The 16,979-nt window shown below is 36.8% G+C and overlaps 1 protein-coding gene across 1 annotated transcript in view; it reads right to left on the bottom strand.

Moving 5' to 3' along the window:
• Positions 1-515: 515 nt before the first annotated feature.
• The window catches only part of MOV10L1 (Mov10 like RISC complex RNA helicase 1), a 34,448-nt gene continuing 17,984 nt past the window's right edge, over positions 516-16,979 (bottom strand). The window contains exons 11-24 of the mRNA XM_050323837.1: positions 16,565-16,656; positions 15,750-15,808; positions 11,952-12,020; positions 10,715-10,893; positions 10,066-10,212; positions 9,194-9,315; positions 8,265-8,364; positions 7,671-7,835; positions 6,051-6,224; positions 5,122-5,271; positions 3,427-3,534; positions 2,587-2,724; positions 1,743-1,834; positions 516-1,237 (exon numbers count right to left, since the gene is read on the bottom strand). Of these exons, the coding sequence (XP_050179794.1) occupies positions 1,228-1,237; positions 1,743-1,834; positions 2,587-2,724; positions 3,427-3,534; positions 5,122-5,271; positions 6,051-6,224; positions 7,671-7,835; positions 8,265-8,364; positions 9,194-9,315; positions 10,066-10,212; positions 10,715-10,893; positions 11,952-12,020; positions 15,750-15,808; positions 16,565-16,656 (1,605 nt within the window). The 3' untranslated portion in view covers positions 516-1,227. The remainder of the gene's footprint in view (positions 1,238-1,742; positions 1,835-2,586; positions 2,725-3,426; positions 3,535-5,121; positions 5,272-6,050; positions 6,225-7,670; positions 7,836-8,264; positions 8,365-9,193; positions 9,316-10,065; positions 10,213-10,714; positions 10,894-11,951; positions 12,021-15,749; positions 15,809-16,564; positions 16,657-16,979) is intronic.

Below are 16,979 nucleotides of genomic sequence, written 5' to 3'. Positions count from 1 at the left end.
TGCTGCTCAAATGCAGCTGTGACTCACCCTGGACACGCACACAGTATAGTCTGGGTGAGAGGTAGTTCCAGGCACTCCACCCTGCCATGGTACAGTGAACCTACCTTTATGTTGTGCCTGCCTTTGATGTTTTACCACACTTGCCATCCTGGAAGCTGCAGGATATACACACTGTGCATTGCAAAGGAAAGAAGTACAGTGCACACCAGGAATGGAAGTGATATGAGTGGACTGTAAACAAGCAAACAAAAGCCTGGTATCTCCCCCCCCCAATTTGTTTCTCTGTAGCCTATAGTCCTATATAATGCTTCTGCCTGTTACAGAAAGCCATCTTGTTGTGCAGAGAGTTTATAAACAGTGTCTAGTTGTCCAACTATTCCTAAAGTGCTGTGTGGTAGGACTTAAATCACCAAGGAGAGAACAAGGAATAGAGGAAAATGCTGTTTAATGGGAAAGCAAAATGAAGCCAAAAGCAGGAATACTGCTAAACCATCAGTTACTTAATTTTGCCAAAATAAAACAAGGTACTTTATTCTACAGTGTATTTATAGAGAGGAAAACACATTTTCTATTTTTCTTTTTTTTTTTTTAAATTTTAACCCAACCCTTAAGGCATTGTTCTGACATACACCACAGCACACGGTTGGACTGCAGTGGAAACCAAACAAAGGCCTTAAAAACTGGAAGTAGAGTTTTTAAGCATGCTTGGCTTAAGGTATTCAACATCAGTTGAGTGGAGATGTTAAAGTATCATCCCAGTTCACACTGTAGATATATTACTGTACACTCCCATGACTATGACACGACACATATGTGTTCTTGGGACAGTCCAGTTTTAGGTGGCACTACACAAGTCAGAGAAAATTGAGAAGCTGAAACAATTATAGAATAAGGAAAAGCTGATGTCAGAGTTCTTCAATATTTTTCTTCTGAAACCTGGAGGATTCAGGCATATGGTTATAGATTCAGGCCTATTCTTCTTTGCAGAGGCCGAGTCATGTACATTTTAAACAGAAGAGCAAGTAAGTTGCTACTACTATACTGTTAATTTCAACCTTCTCACTTCTTAAGAAAAAAAAATCTTGTTTGCAGAAACTTTCATCCATTTCAGAATGTGTGCCTCTCCCTAAGGACAAAAAGTGCTTGACTTGTTCAGGGCTAAATTTCTGTTAAGTATGCTTAGTTTCAAAACAGATGAAGACTGAATGCATCTTGAACACTGAAAAACTAGTCATACCTGTAAATTAAGAGGGGTAAGATAAAAATCTTGCTTACCTTTCCATAAACAACAGTTTTGATTTAAAAAAAAAAGTAGTATCATCTAGTACATAATACCCATTTAACACAGTATTACATGTTATAAGAAGGGACATATTTAAATTAAATTTCAAACAATTTTCTTTTTTAGTTACACTGAAATCACCTTAAAACAGTTCCCCTGTCCACACCCCCCCTTTATGGTCATCAAATACGTCATCATCATTTGGGGATACATAAGATACCAAAATCAACAGCAGCTGTTATTTAATAATTAATGCTCAGACTCTTCTTATGGGGTCAGAGAAAATATGGTTACATTACATGTCATTATGTTTATACAATGTTTACTTAGGAATGCAAAATCCAATCGCAATATGATATCACATATTGTTGTACTGATCAATCTTTCAAGTGACACTAGCTTTAAAATTACTGTAATATGATCCATATCTAGTAAGGTTAAAGTGAAGACCAGAACTTACTTCTGCAGGCATTCCAGCTCCGAGGGCAGGTCACAACCTACATAAACTCTATTCATTAAACTATATTCTAACAGTGCACAAAAACAGGGATCCTACAAGAGAACATTAATATATAATTGCAGTCATACTGCTATGTGAAATGAATTTTCAAACAAATTAACATGGCACATGAATGCAAGAGATTTAACACGACCTCTTCAAGAAACAGAACTCTACAAATGGTGCAAACATGGTGTAACATGGGAGGAAGCTGATCAAATTTACGTATGTTACATGTACATGTAGGGGACTAAACTTTCTATTCAAACCATTTGTGGAATACTGCTTTCCTTCTTATTCTTAAAATCAGACATAACATCAGATATTAAGAAAAGCTCAGCTTACTCCCATGAAAGAAGCATGAATGGGTTCAAAAGAAACTGCCTTCCTGGCAGCTGCTGCACGAATTGTGAACAGTCACTTCTGCCACCCTCTATTTAAAAAGTGAAGCAACTGCATTTTGTGAAGAATCTGACTGTGTGAGGTTATTCAGAACATGCTTACTGGACTTGAAGGCTGCTGCAGAACTTCAGCATTTGATGCTCTGACCTCTTCTAGAGATGATAAGGACTATGAGCCTGTATGCACAGAGTACCATTTCCTTTGTGCTTGGAAATCTACTGTGCACCTGAACTGTCTATACTTACAGGAACCCACAGTGTTCATATATTCCCAAATGCAGAGTGAGGACAATGTACAAACTTAACATGTTCCAATGCTCCCTCACATCAGATTAACACACAGAGCCATTCAATTACAGTGGCAAGTTACACATGCAATTTAAAGATATAAGACCAAAACTTACTTTCACAAGAACATGAGGATTTCCAACGACAATCAGCAAAGCTTTTGCTCTAGTAATTGCTACATTAAATCTCTTTGGGTTACAGAGAAAGCCCAAACAGTATTTTTCATCATCACTTAAGTCTTCCTGAGATCGCACCTGAAATAAATTAAGGATAATTTTAGAAATAGAATAACAAGAACACAACTTATGTAGCCATAGTGTAACTTAATATTTCCTGACTGCAATGATCCACTCAGTTGAATGACAATTCACAGTGTGTCTTTTCTGGAAGCCTTCTTCAGCAGTCTCATTGTGCTTTGACTTAGCTTAGAAAAAACAGTCAAAGCAATTAGGCGTGCTGTAACTATTGCTCAGTTGTTTTTCACCTCTATTTTGTCTATATTTGAACCTATCTTTGAAAAATGAAAATTTTCATGACCTAAATAATGAGTTGTTCTAAGTAAGAACACACTACATACCCACAACTACTTTAAAAGAATACAGTGCTGGACTGAAAAGCTATGGTATGAGGTGGAACAAAGAAAGAAAGCACTGTACCACAGCCCTCAGGAAAAAAAAAAAAGGTGAGAAAATCCCACAGACTCTTCCCCCAAACCACAAAGGTGAAGTACTCGGTACAATAATTTAAACAGAAAGCAACAGATTTTTAATAATCCAGATTTTAAGGAGAAGAATAACTCTACAAGCATGCACCTAAAGATAAGCTCTATCTTCAAAACTGTGATAGACTGACAAAAATACAGCCTGTAATTTTTTTAAAGGCCTATATCTAAAAAGAAATGTAGAGAATTAGATACATGTAAAAACACTCCATAGGACCACAATAAATATACGTACTGTTGATAAGACGATAACTGTATACTCCTGCCCTTGAAACTCTTCTACTGTGCCAACTTTAATGTCTGCCAGATCAATACTTCTGAGAAGAAATTTAATTTTTTCCACCTACCATAAAATAAAAAAGTGCTTGAAGGAATTAAGTTTTACATTTGAGAGTGGATTACTTTCACATCAAAACCACATCACATACACAAGTATGTGTTTTAACATGGAAATGTCGATTAAACAACTTAGAAAGTTGTGTAATAAGAGCTAATAAGTAATAAAGTACTTCCTACCATAATTTAAACAGAAAGCAAGAGATTTCTAATAATTCTAGATTTTCAGGACAAGAATAATTTAGCTCTATAAACTCTCTTCTTCCAGAGGGCATCATATCCAAAACCATGCATACCACAGATGTGGTAGGGCAAGCAGCTTCCTCCAGCCCCTCAAGAAGACTGTACAGAGATTCCACCTTTGCTTGCCAGGTGCATCATACAGAGTGAAAGACAGAGGTGAGATATGATCTTAAGTTCCCTCCCAAAAGGAGAAAGAGTCTCATGCACTGGGATCCTGGAACATGTGGGATCAGTATATTGCCGTCTGCTAAAAGCTGTTTGAAGATTATACCTGAAGTGCTCCAATAAATTTAAGAAGGTATCATGCCTGGCTAAGATGAGGATTAGAGTTGAAGAATATTTTCTAATCAGTGTTCCCACAATACAAACTGACTTTCTTGAAGCAGACATTACTATCATATGCCTTGCATCACAGGCAGATGACGGACACAGTCACATTAAATCATGTGAAAATCATTTAGAGAGTGTAAGAGGTTCAGTCACTTCAATACCACATATATGAAAAACAAGTAGTAGCTGTAAACATGGGCAGGTGCAGACACCTGACCAGTCAGATCAGTACAAGCAGAGCTTTAATTTGCAAGTGAGATCTCTTCACAAGGGCTTGGTCTTTTCCTCACACCTCACAATGTTTCTCCCAAGCCATGCATACAGGGTTATGAATACTGAGATGTGAACACCAAGAAGAACTATGTGTACACTCTCCAGGACCTCCTCTGCAACTGAAAGGGTATTAATTTTATTTTAGAAATGAAAGTAAACATCACACATACTTAACACAGCTGAACATAAATACTTTTAAAAATAAAGCACAGCATTTGAATTTGATGTTCAGCATTCTCTAGCATTCTCTAGAGGTTTAAATAGCAGCACAACCTTCAAGTCTGACTACAAGTCAGCTAAGAAGTCACAATTTCTCTAGTCTCTTCTAAGTCATAACAAGATGACATGCCACTTACTTAACTACATTTCCCTTTTGTTCCAGTCCTCAGTACAGAAAGTGACAGAACCAGACTGCTCTTCCAGCTATTGGATACTATAAATTCTTGACGTGCTGTCTTTACTTCTAACAACTGAAAAATCTGCTTCTGTCTCCAAATCTGACTCCTTAATAATTTCCTGATTTTTAAAACTAAAAAACCAGTACAATGACATTATTGCTTTCTCTAGCTCTTTATTTCAATGGCAGCATCATTAATGATTGATAGTACAATGTGTAACATGACACACTGCTGTGAAATGTTGAGATACGCCTCCCTGCTTTAACAAACAACAGCCACAATATAAAACCACAAGATGAAATACAGCAACTGTGAAGCTCTTAAGATATTAGACCTGTTAAACATTATACCTGTTTACGATATGGTGTAATCACTCCGATATCTGTCACTGACACTGCAGCATTTTCGTTTTTAGCAAGGTGGCAACAGTACTGCATCACTTGAACTGCTTCAGCTGGGTTAAACCATGAAGGACTGTGACCTTCACGAGTTTCAGTGCCCTGTTTTAGGGGAAAGGAAATGAGATGACAGGGATCAGGTGCAGAAATGACTATGTATTTATTAATCCATTATTCTTATACATCCTGAATGCAAAAGAGTGATGGAATGTTATACATAATTTCTCTTCCTTTCTAACACATCTTTTCCAATGATGGAACCACCTAACGTTTTATAATTTTTTTATACATATATAAAGAGAATTGATATGACAACTGCACTTTAGGTGTGCACCAAAGGAGTTAAATCTCAGCTAAAGAATAACATGTGTTAGCAAGTTGGTATCTTGCTTTTGTGCAAGGTAGAAGAGTTCAAAACCAAGCCTCTCCAAGCAGGGGATATTACCACTTTTTACTAACTTCTTTGAAGACTAAGGAAAACCTTTTTTTCCAAGGTAGTATTTTTTCCCCTACTCACTTAAGCCTTAATAGTCCTTTAGTTTTAGAGGATTGTACCCATTTCAATGTAGCAAACTCCCATCAAAAGTAAGCTCAAGGCAGCTGACGGTAACTCCATCTTGGTCATCTGCTATGAATTAGAACTTGTATCGAAATGTCTGTCCCACAGTACACCTCAACAGGCAGCTGCTCAAGTTCTTAGCAAATATCTGACTTCAGTAGTTGTTTCTAAAACCAGATGCTCAGGAAGTCACATTACTTAGAAAAGGCAGTTTATTCTTTTTTCATATCCTTTCTAGAATTCATTCTAAAGAAAACTCTTCCACATCATCAGCAAACTGCTATCAGGCCTATGTAGTTCACTATATGAACATTTTACATACCTTTATTCCATGAAAAATTAATGGAAATCCCTTCCTGGGCAATTTCCCCCAGTTCAACAAAGAAGTTACTACTGAAGCGTCTGCACAAACTTCTAGTTCCTTATGATAAAACAATTTAGATGGCAAGGCAAGCAATGCAGAATGTGACCTGTAGTTCTTCGTGAGTTTTGTGATCTGCAAAGTCAAACCCCAAAATCCAAAACTGAAACAGGTAATTCATCAGACTTTTCAGAACACAGCTCCCAAGCAGATACTACCTTACCATCTTCTAGCATTTAGCATTTCTAAAGCTGCCAAAGAACTGTACTCAAGGCAAAACCTGCTGGTTGATCTAAAAGCTAGATCAAAGCAGTTTTTTGAAGGACCATCTCTTTCCTCTCCAAAGAAGAAACAAAAAGAACTGAATGTACATGATAGATGAATTGGTCATTCTCTGTTTTTTAAAAACATTTGATCTATAGGCTCTCTTTTTTTAAGAGTTTGATTATTTTCATGGAGTTTCTATGGATGTAACCTGTTATTGTGAGGAAGTCCTGACAGGCAAAAAGGGAGCATCAGAACAGCTGACAGAAGCTGGCCTTAAGACACTCAAATGCATTAGTCTTTAAATGAAAGACTAGTCTTAAGGAAACATTCTAGACAGTAATAGGCAGTTTGAAAAAAAAATGTCTCGTAAAAAGGATAACACAGGATATTTCAGTCCCGACGTATCCTGAAAGCCCTCACGCTTCCTGCTCTCTAACTATGCCAATTCTCCTTAAACACTGTATATGGAACACAACAACAAGTCTGCTGTAACAGTTTATAGGAGGAAGCATGAGCTTTTTTCAGCAGGCTGAACTGACCTAAAGCCTAAGACCATACCCTCTCACTTCCCCTCTTAAGTGTGCCATCAGATTTCCTCCCTTCTCTACTTACATGGTCACCTAGTCATCTTTTGTTCTCAGTTTAAGTCTTCAAAGTATGCTACCATAAAAATAGGAATGCATCTTAGGAAGTCTGACTTTAGCCCTATCTTTCAGATTCAGAGAGTAATTCAAAGCAGCTGGATCATCTGTGCTTGTTTTTATACACTACGCTACCTCTGCCACTTAACACAAACTTTAGGTATTTCTCCATACAAGAGTTTGTGGAAGCTATCCTACAGAGGAAAAGATTATAAAGAAATAAGAACAGTTCCTCTTTTTCTCTTCCTGAAACATGATGTTTACAAAATTAATCTTTAAACAGGAGACTTTGTTTGTCTTTTTATGTTAAAACCAGAAGTTGTACTTGTTCATCTGTGGAAAATTAAGTTATGAAGTTATGGTAAATGTGGACAATGGAGATGAAAAGAAATTTCAAGCTATTATTTACAATTGTGCTTTGTGCACCCTATTTGACTTATTCTGCTTAAGAATAGAGGACCCCTTCAAAGAAAGCTTTTAACATGCTGGAGGGCTCAGCATCCTTACTATTCATAGTATATATGCAAAATAATCAAGCTTTTATATGAACTAATGCTCAAGCTAAACTTATCACTAAGCATCAGGGAGCAAAATGGTGGTAAGAAAACAGCAGGAGCCACAATTTCTTCTTTTTTGATTCAGCTGAAAAATGTTAATGGAAAGTTTAACTCACCAATAAAGGATTATATGCTCCACAGGCACCAAAAGCATCCTCGTCTCTCAGATATAGCTCTCTTGATGTCAGTCTTTCCAGCAAGGACATACTTAATCCAAAAGTCAGCGCAAGTTTAGATTTTATTGTTGGCCCTAACTGCTTTGGATCTCCAACAAGAATTATCTGTAAATGCAATTAAAAAAATCCATCTTACATTAAAACAGTTGTTATTGAAAATACCTTTCTTAATGACATACACATTTCAGAATTCAGAGATCAATTCATATCAAGTATTCTGCTTTCCTTCCAACATCTGTTTGCAAAGAAGGGTTAGCCCCAGGACAGTAGTATGTTATTGTCGTAAACTAAGAACACATATTTTTATTTTGACATCTTCCACACACTGATCCAGTCCAACATAAACTTATTTTAGATGTAAAACAACTCGTTTAAGTGTTGGGAATTGATATGGTGCATGAATGAGATCTATTAAAAACACTCAGAATTTCATACTCATTACCAGAAAATGGCTGCTTGAATTCTACACTATTCACAGGAATTAAAACAATAAACCAATTTTTTCCTTTCAGTAAATGATGTTAAGAGAACTACCTGTCCATGAGCTTCTGAAATCAATCCAATAGGAATCAGGCTCTCCGGTTCACTTGCTTGCCCTGCTTCATCCAGAATCACATGAGTGAAGTGTCCAAGCCTATAATTAAATAACATTAACCTGAAACAGGGCTGTTTTCAGATCAGTTCATTCTGCCACCCTGTGGTTGACCCCAGCAATTCTGTCAAGTGTGACCTCAGCAATATCCTTGTCAAGTGTGCCATGCAACTCCACATACACAGAGCAAAAATGGATATTTTTAATTGGAAATACAGAAAGAACAACAGTGTAACTTCAATTTTTAATTTTTGACTTTACTTATACACTCTGATATACACAATCACTAGTTATCTTAATTAAAGTGTTGTTTATATCAAGATTAAGATATTTAGAAAAGATTGCCTTACTCTCAATTTCCTGCAGCTATTGACTTAGAACAATGCACTATGGTGTAGCAAAGACAATCCCCGAGCTTTGTTTCTACCAAACAGCTCAAGATAGTATAGCTTCAGAGTGTCCTTTTACAGAGTTAAAATCAAAATCAGAGAAATCTTTGGTTAACAGCACTTGATGGTTGTTGTTTACAATTAGTAAAGGTGACTTGGTCACAAGCACAATATAATTTTTAGTGTGACAATCATTCTGAGCCAAAGTGATTGCCAACAGCCATATAATTTCCACTGGTGGCAGAGGAAAAGTTACTGTGTGAAAAATTGTAAGCATTACTCAAGATAATTCTTAAATTTATTATGGAGAAAGTTTCTGCTAAAACATTACTAAAACCAAGTGTTTGACTCTATTTCACAGTAAAGGCACATACCATGAACTGTACTAAACCAGCCCAAGTTAGAGTACAGAGAGTCTCTAAAAGCTCTGGGGTTTGTATCATCCAGCCATCTCTGTGATATTCCTATCTATAGTACTCTACCGTGTATCTGTTTGATAAAACAATCCTGCACTGCTGCATGTTGTAATTACTATCCTGGACCACAATGCTTTCTGAATATCATCACCATCTTTGCAGTAAGGTTTCACCATGTCATCAATTTGCTGCAGAAACAAAAAGGTATTCTGTAAAACAAAATGCCAGTCTAAAACTAAACGCTTTAATTTGAATAGAAAAGCTCTCTGAAAACTATTTTAGACGCTGAGCAGAACACATAGATTTAGACCCAGTCATACACTCAAATGAATTAATAAATTTACCTAAACAAAGTAGTACATATGCAAGACATCTGTGCTTTATTGTAAGGAACAAAATGTGTTTCATGTAACATATACACGTTGCATATCTATATGTGCATCCACACAGGCATACATAGACACACACATTTATACACATTATGTATTTATATATATGTGTATACATATACATACATACCTACACACATATATACGTATAAATATATATGCATATATGTAATGAACCACAATATGTGTGGTCCTGCATAAAGATGACAATCCTACTTGTTTACTTTCTGTGTAAGTAGTCTTAACTCAGACTGATAAAATAATGAAAAAATTAAATCAAATGAAAAATCCCCAACAATACTATTTGCTGCTTGTAGACTTAAGCACTGCAAAAAAGATGTTAAGAGTCTATGCTCATACAACCAAACTAAGGATTATGATGAACATTTTCCACTTAATCTTCTGGAAAAGCTGAAGTAATGCAATACTTTGGATCCTAAGCAAGCCTAAGCAGCCTAACAGCAACTGACAGTTACAATACCAAATCAGTATTTTAAGATAAAAATATTAAAATGGAAATATTAATTGGCAGGTATCCATAATATTTACCTCTGCTGATCTGAAGGCAGCATTAACTCTGACCATAGCTCCTGGTTTTAAGAGATTGCTTTGATGCAGCCGCAAGCAAATCAGATCCGTTGCAGCATTTGATGGTGCACATACCAAAATCCGACTATCTGGTAGAGTATAATGTATCTACATTAAAGAAAAGACATATTAAAAAAGATTATTTAGAGAAGTAGCAAAAGCTCAAACATTCTCATTTTATTTCACTGAATAAAAAATCCAGAAGAGTTTTCCATACATGTTCATTGGCTCTTTTGCAGTTCAGTAACACTCGTGTTGACAGTCAAGACTAAGTACTCTCACACTGAGTGTACCCACAGCAGAATTAATTCATGGTTATCATACTAATGTATATCTGTACTTCATGAATACATTATGCACTACTGGAATCACAAGTTAGATACTGTTCACTGAAGCTTTAAAGACAAAGACAAGAAGACTTAAAAATAAGCTATTCTCAACTCTGCTAAATCCACATGAAGATGGATTTTCTTCTTTCACGGAGCTACAGAAAATTATCTTAAATAGAGTATTTTGAAAACTCCTTGGGGAAAAAATATGATGGTACCTACAGAAATACTGTAAGTATACTGAAAAGATTAGAGATGGTTGATTTGTCATTCACCACTACCTGTAAAATAGCTTCAATTACTGTTACTGTTTTTCCAGTTCCTGGTGGTCCAAAGAGAATATAAGGTGTTGGGCGACATTCACCACTCAGTATCCTTTTCACCGCCAGTTTCTGTTGCACATTCAGCATCGGATTGAAAAATTCACCACTCCTCTCTTGAAGTGCCACAGTTTCACCAACTATAATCAAGACAACCATTTATGAGAACTTTACATAAGTATTTTTAACCTATGTAGATTAAAGCAATTCCAATTCACAATATGCTTCTGAAAATTTTTATCTTCCTTTTGTGGTAATAACTAATGAATTTCTCAAAAATTCAGTTTTCACAGAATATAATGTAGAAAATAAGACATTAATATTCCCAAAGTGTACTGGATCTTTATTGAAGGCCAGAGAAGGACTGTGATGATGTAACCCAACAATCTATAAAAATTCAAATTATTGAAAGTAATTTGAGCATCAGGATCACTTTTTGGTCCTAGAACAGCAAAACTGATCTGCAGTAAATTTCAACTATTGGAATTTTTTTTTTAATCCAGTCTGAATTAGTTTACCTTTAGCTTTCCACAGCAGAATCTTATTAACCCTTGGACAGAAGTGCATTCTAGGTAATCTACTTTAGGCATCCTACTGATACAAAATGACACAATCACCCTCTTCAGCATATTAGTATGCTGATATTGGAAGTCACACTTTCCAGAAAAGTGTAGCAATGATCTCAGCTACCTGAAAAAGTTTCAGCATCTTTGGCAAAGAAGTTCTCCCAAGGATAAGACAGCATTCCCGTAACAAACTGAAAACTCTGAATATGACCAAATATTTTTCAGTAAACTACTGTAAAATGATAATTAAGTAAAAATATATCACCAGATATTTGCTGCCCTCTCCCTAGAAATGTTCAAGGTGAGACTGGATAGAGCTCTGAGCAACCCTGTCTAATGGAAGGTGTCCTCGCCCATGGCACAGGGGTTGGAACTAGATGATTTTTAAGGTTCCTTCCAACCCAGACCACTCTAGGATTCTGTGAACTAGAGATGCTGAAGTAAGGCACATAAAGCCTCCACAGAAACTTCTTGCTAGTAGTTCTAGAATTTGTCTTTAAAAGACAGAGTACAAGGACATCTTAAAGGTATCTTACTCAGCCCTGGCTTACTGAAGTGATTGCAATCCTGAACTGTAATACTTCATATTCAACTACAGAAAGTATACCAAGTTGGCTTGTTGGCAGAGTTACTCTCATATCCTGGACATTCATCTCCCTTGATGTCATGCCTTTTGCCTGTTTGTTCTTCTTTTTCTTGGCCTGAAAACAGCAAGTGAATATAAATGCATTGACAACCTTAAAAAGATGGGCAACTATCTTCACTAATCTAAAAGTTTTGAAGTTAAGTTTTAATTTTTTCCCACAAAATACCATTATCCCAATAAAGAGTATCTACTGTGAAAACAGAAAGAGTAATAGAAGAAGGTGCTAGGAATTCCCACATTAAATTTAAGATTTCTAATAGTTTTGCTTCTGTTAACATGAAACATGTATTTCACAAATAATTTGCAGCTCAGATTTTGAAGCCATGGCTGACTAACTTGTTTCATTCCCCAAAAGAATTCACATTCCATACCACTAAGCAAGACGTATGGACATATGCTTCTTCCTTAGTGGATACATGTCCATTCAGACTGTACCATGGAAGAAAACTGCTCATAGGGAATGTGATGTTGGCAAAGTTCTGGACAAGATGACTCAGTCATCCTAATAATACTGACTCCAATTCAGTGAAGTGATGAATATTAAGGGTTGATTACTCCTTGTACAGGTACAGGACACAGGTATCATCCAGAGGTCTTTGCTGCTTCTACAGAGCCATGATGTCGAGGAGAGACTGCAAGGCTCATTTTGTCCTTCTGACCACTCCCTTTGCTGCTCACTCCTACAGGTACTAGTGACACTTCTAACAGAGCAAGGGGAGGATTGTGTAGGTCTGAAGTAAAAGCATGAGTGGTCTGGGTGATATTCTCCACCATCCTTGTAGTTAAACAAAAGGTCCCAGTAGAAGCAGACATCTTGCAGACCAATAACTGAGAGCAGCAGCACAGCTCTGGGTCTATGTGAGGAGCTCCTTGACTACGCATTACTAATTGCAAAACCAGAGATGTGTCTGAGTTGTTACCACAGAGAGATGGACTAGCAGCAGTACTGTCTAGTGGTCTGTAACAAATCCTCTCCAGAAGAAAGAGAACATGGAGGAGACTTCTGACAAATAACTGGCATCAGTGTCCTGATTACAGGTGGTGAAGCTTCCTGGATCAATCACACACCTGATGCAATTCACCTAGAAAACATCTAGAATTCCTAGACTAGTTGGTGACAACTTCTTAATGTAAATGGCTAACTTACTGATTAGAAATAACACTCTATTGGGCTTGCTCCTCATACACAGGAAAGACCATATCAGCTTTTCTGCAGAGATTTGCAAGGTTGGAGTAAGGCTAAGAAGGTAAATCAGCAGTCAGAACTCCAGCCCTTCTAGAACAAACCTCAGTTACTGTAAGAACTCACCAAGCAAAACCCTCTCGGGAGCCACCATATGGGGAAAAAGGTGCCCACGTGAGCTAAAAGTTGCTTATTGAGAGGTTGTAAACAAACCATCTTGTTGCACAAGATCATTAGGAATCTAAACAGAAGGCCTGCTTAGCTAACCCTGTAACTTCTTGATGAATTCATAAAAGGCTTATTAAAAGCAGAAACAATGACAGGAAAAATATAAAAATGTTGCTTGGACAGTTCAACAAAATCAGAAGGTCAAAGAGATCAAGGTACTGCTCAAGTTAAGAGAACAGCGTAATAAGAAGGGATTTAGCAAATGCTGTGGAAGAGGGACAGTTCAACAACCATAAAGGTTCACAGTTGAACAGAAATAGACAACTTACTGATGGATGACATCTGAAAGAACTCAATGTCCTTTCTGTCTCATATGCACACCTCCAGACTCCTGTGCAAAGTAAGAGTAAGTGAAGGAAAGGTACAAGTCACAGAAGGGGAGCTACAATCGGCTTAGAGATACTGGATAGGGTAGATGTGATCCACCACACTGCTATGACTGTAGACACCACTGCCTATAATTCATAATAAAAAATAATCAGGACAAGCATGGAAATTTTTCTGATAGCAGGAAAAAGCCAATACTGCTCTGGACAAGGAAGACCTGAGGAACTATAGCTCACCAGCCTCACTCCAGTCCCTGAGAGAACACCCTTCTGGATTCCACAGGCTTCATATAATGGGAAAAACAGGTGACCAGGAACAGACAACATGGCTAAACCAAGGGGCAGATCTTTCATAACCAACCTGATTTTCCTCAATGATGAAAAGACTATTATGTGTAAAGACTATCACATGGTCAACAGAAAAGCAGCAAGGCTTTTGAAATGGTTTACTTACCACATCATTGTTATTTGTAGCCTGAGGACACATTAGCTGGATCAACAGACAGACAGGATGAGCTGAAAAACTGACTGAACTACTGGGCTTAAAGAGTATTAATCAATAGCCTGATGCTCAGCTGGAACATCTCTGGATCCTAGAACTGTGTATGAGCCATTATAATGTTCCGAAGTGGAGAGGCTGAGAGCCTGGATTTTTAGTTTGGCCATGAGAAGATGCAGAGGCAGTTTAATAGCCCATGATGGCTTATATCAGAGTTATAAAAAACTCTTCTTTGTAGTCACAAATGATATAACAAGGGACCATGCCAACAAATTGCAGGTGGAAGATTCATACTTGGAATTAAGGAAAAATGAATGTAAAGGTGGTGAAGCACAGGTTATGCAGATGCTGTGGAAACTAGACAAAAATAAAGAATGCTGCCTACCCATCCCCAAGCTGACTTGATTTAGTGGTGGTGACAGTCCTGCTTCAAACAGGAAGGAAGACTAGGCAACCTCCTGAAGTCCTTTCTAAGAAAAAATATAGTGGCAGGTAAGCCTGGGTGAATCTACTCAGAACAGGATGATTACCTTCTATCACAAAATTATTTCCTGCTGCAGTGACAGAACTTAAGTATCTACTCAGCAGTAGCTAGGAAAACTAGTCTAAGGCAAATCTCACAATTCCCATTACAATCACACTTTTTTACAAGCACTTTCCATTTGAGATGGGAGCGCTTAATCGTATCAGTTACCATAAAATCTCCCATCCCGAGGCAGCAAACAAAACTTCTGTCATCAGAATGCAGCAGATTACAACTTTGATTCTTTGTTATTCCATAATGCAATTCCTTTCCAACAACAGCTGTTAATAATCTGAATGAAGCTTATAATTTTAAGGAATATTTAAGGAATATTTACAGAATAGATACCTTACTTTCCTGCTGTGAAGACTGTTTAAGGCCATCATCAACACCACAATACTCAGTAGTATTCTGTGTCTTGATAGCTTGTGGTGATTGCAAGACAAGCCTTTCCGGAAATAACACTTCAAATTTAGCAGAGAAAGAGAAAATAGAGAAATCTGAAAGTCACATGAACACTTTGCATGTTTCACTAATTAACATTACTGCTGATACATCAGCTTACTCTGAGCTGCTAAAATTGGTTTATCAAAATGAATGGGGTAAAGACCTGCATAAAGATCATATGGATCATTCAACTCAACCATACCACAGGAAATCAGTGCTTTTTAATAAATTCTGAAGTAACTAAAAACATGGCCATTTCACTTGCTATTAATAAAGAAGTATAATTTCTACAGTTCTTACTGGCTCAAACAGCTCACAAAAGTTTGCTTCTAGTCCTCTTCCCTGTCATGGCCAACAGACAAAATCATTCTGATGAAATGTTTTATAGATTCAGCTTTTTGATTTTCAAAACCAAACCAAACCAAAACATAAAAAGCCCCCAACAAACACAAAGAAAACTCCTCTGAGACCAAATTACAATGCATTATTCTCAGTATGCCCTGATGTGAAAAATACACAGAACACAAGACTACCCACAAAGAAACTCCTCTAGACAGTATAAGTCAACCAAAGTGTACCTTTTTCACCCAGGTAGGAAGCTTGCTGAATTGCCAACTGGCATCGCCTGCTGGGAATCCTGTTACCAGAATACAGGTTTGTAGATTAAAATAAAATCTTACATTTCCACACTACAACAGCACACATCTACAAGTTATCTGGTACTTTTTACTATGCACCAGTGCATATAAAAATAAGAGTTTTATATAAAACTACTTTTTTTTTTTTTTAAAGCATCTATTGAGAAATATGCTGCAGAAATGTCAAGAGCTTTGCTATGAATGGTATTGATACATATAGTCTCTATCTCTTCACTGATACAAAGATGGCCTTGTGTTCAATACTTAGCAGTCTTTCAAGGAAGTTCTCTTCAAAGCTAAATTTACAGAGAAGATTGTGTAACTCCAGTTAACAATATTCCATGAATAAAATAAAAGCATAAAAGGATGGGTAGTTAACATCAGGGTTTTTGGTGGTGTTTTTTTTTTTTTTTTTGCATAGTGGTATAGTTTTTTCTTAAAACCAGAAAAAAACTAAGAAAAATACCCCAAAACACCCCACCTCATTCCCCCTCATTTCACTTTCTGGCATTGGTGTGATAATTTAGAGAGGATTAAGAGAAGAATTCTTTGTACACTTGTACACTTTTAGACTTTTAACAATGAATATGGTGGCAAAGGTGTGTTATGGGAAAGAAGTGAAAGAATTGGCAAGATCTTATGTCCTTCTCCTGTTTATATCCACAAAAACAAGCAGTTGACAATCATGTATACTTTAAAAGTCCCTTTACTAGAGGACTCATTAAATGCAGCTTTTTTGAAACTTATAAAAACACCTGCACTGAACAAATTCCACATCCATGGGTTCCAAGTTGTAAGCTTGTTCAAAGTCTGCATTAACTTTAAGAGTAACATCTTCTTGACATATCTGTTACAAAGAGAAAAAAAAAAGTCGAGACACTGATGAAGATTCAGTACTTTAAACACCAAGAAGCATCTCTGAAAGCACAGAACCCCCCCCATCACCTCTAAAAAGAACACCTAGATTTTTGTGCTATCAACATATTGCATATCTAGATTATGCTGCAAGTGCTTTTACAGCAGGTAAGCACTAATATCATAAGAATAGGGAAGCCAAAGCCTTCAAAAATACAATATTACCACTCAGAATGTAGATAAAACAACCCTAGTTTACCAAGGAAGGTTAAACTGGTCTGTAACTCCATGAATTGCAAGCTTCCCTTTTGAAAC

The sequence above is a fragment of the Myiozetetes cayanensis genome, unplaced genomic scaffold (genome assembly GCF_022539395.1).
Source record: "Myiozetetes cayanensis isolate MyiCay16 unplaced genomic scaffold, myiCay2020 scf3, whole genome shotgun sequence".
Classification (NCBI taxonomy): domain Eukaryota; kingdom Metazoa; phylum Chordata; class Aves; order Passeriformes; family Tyrannidae; genus Myiozetetes; species Myiozetetes cayanensis.
Note: the sequence above shows the minus strand (reverse complement) of the source record. Positions and strands in the feature narration are given on the sequence as shown.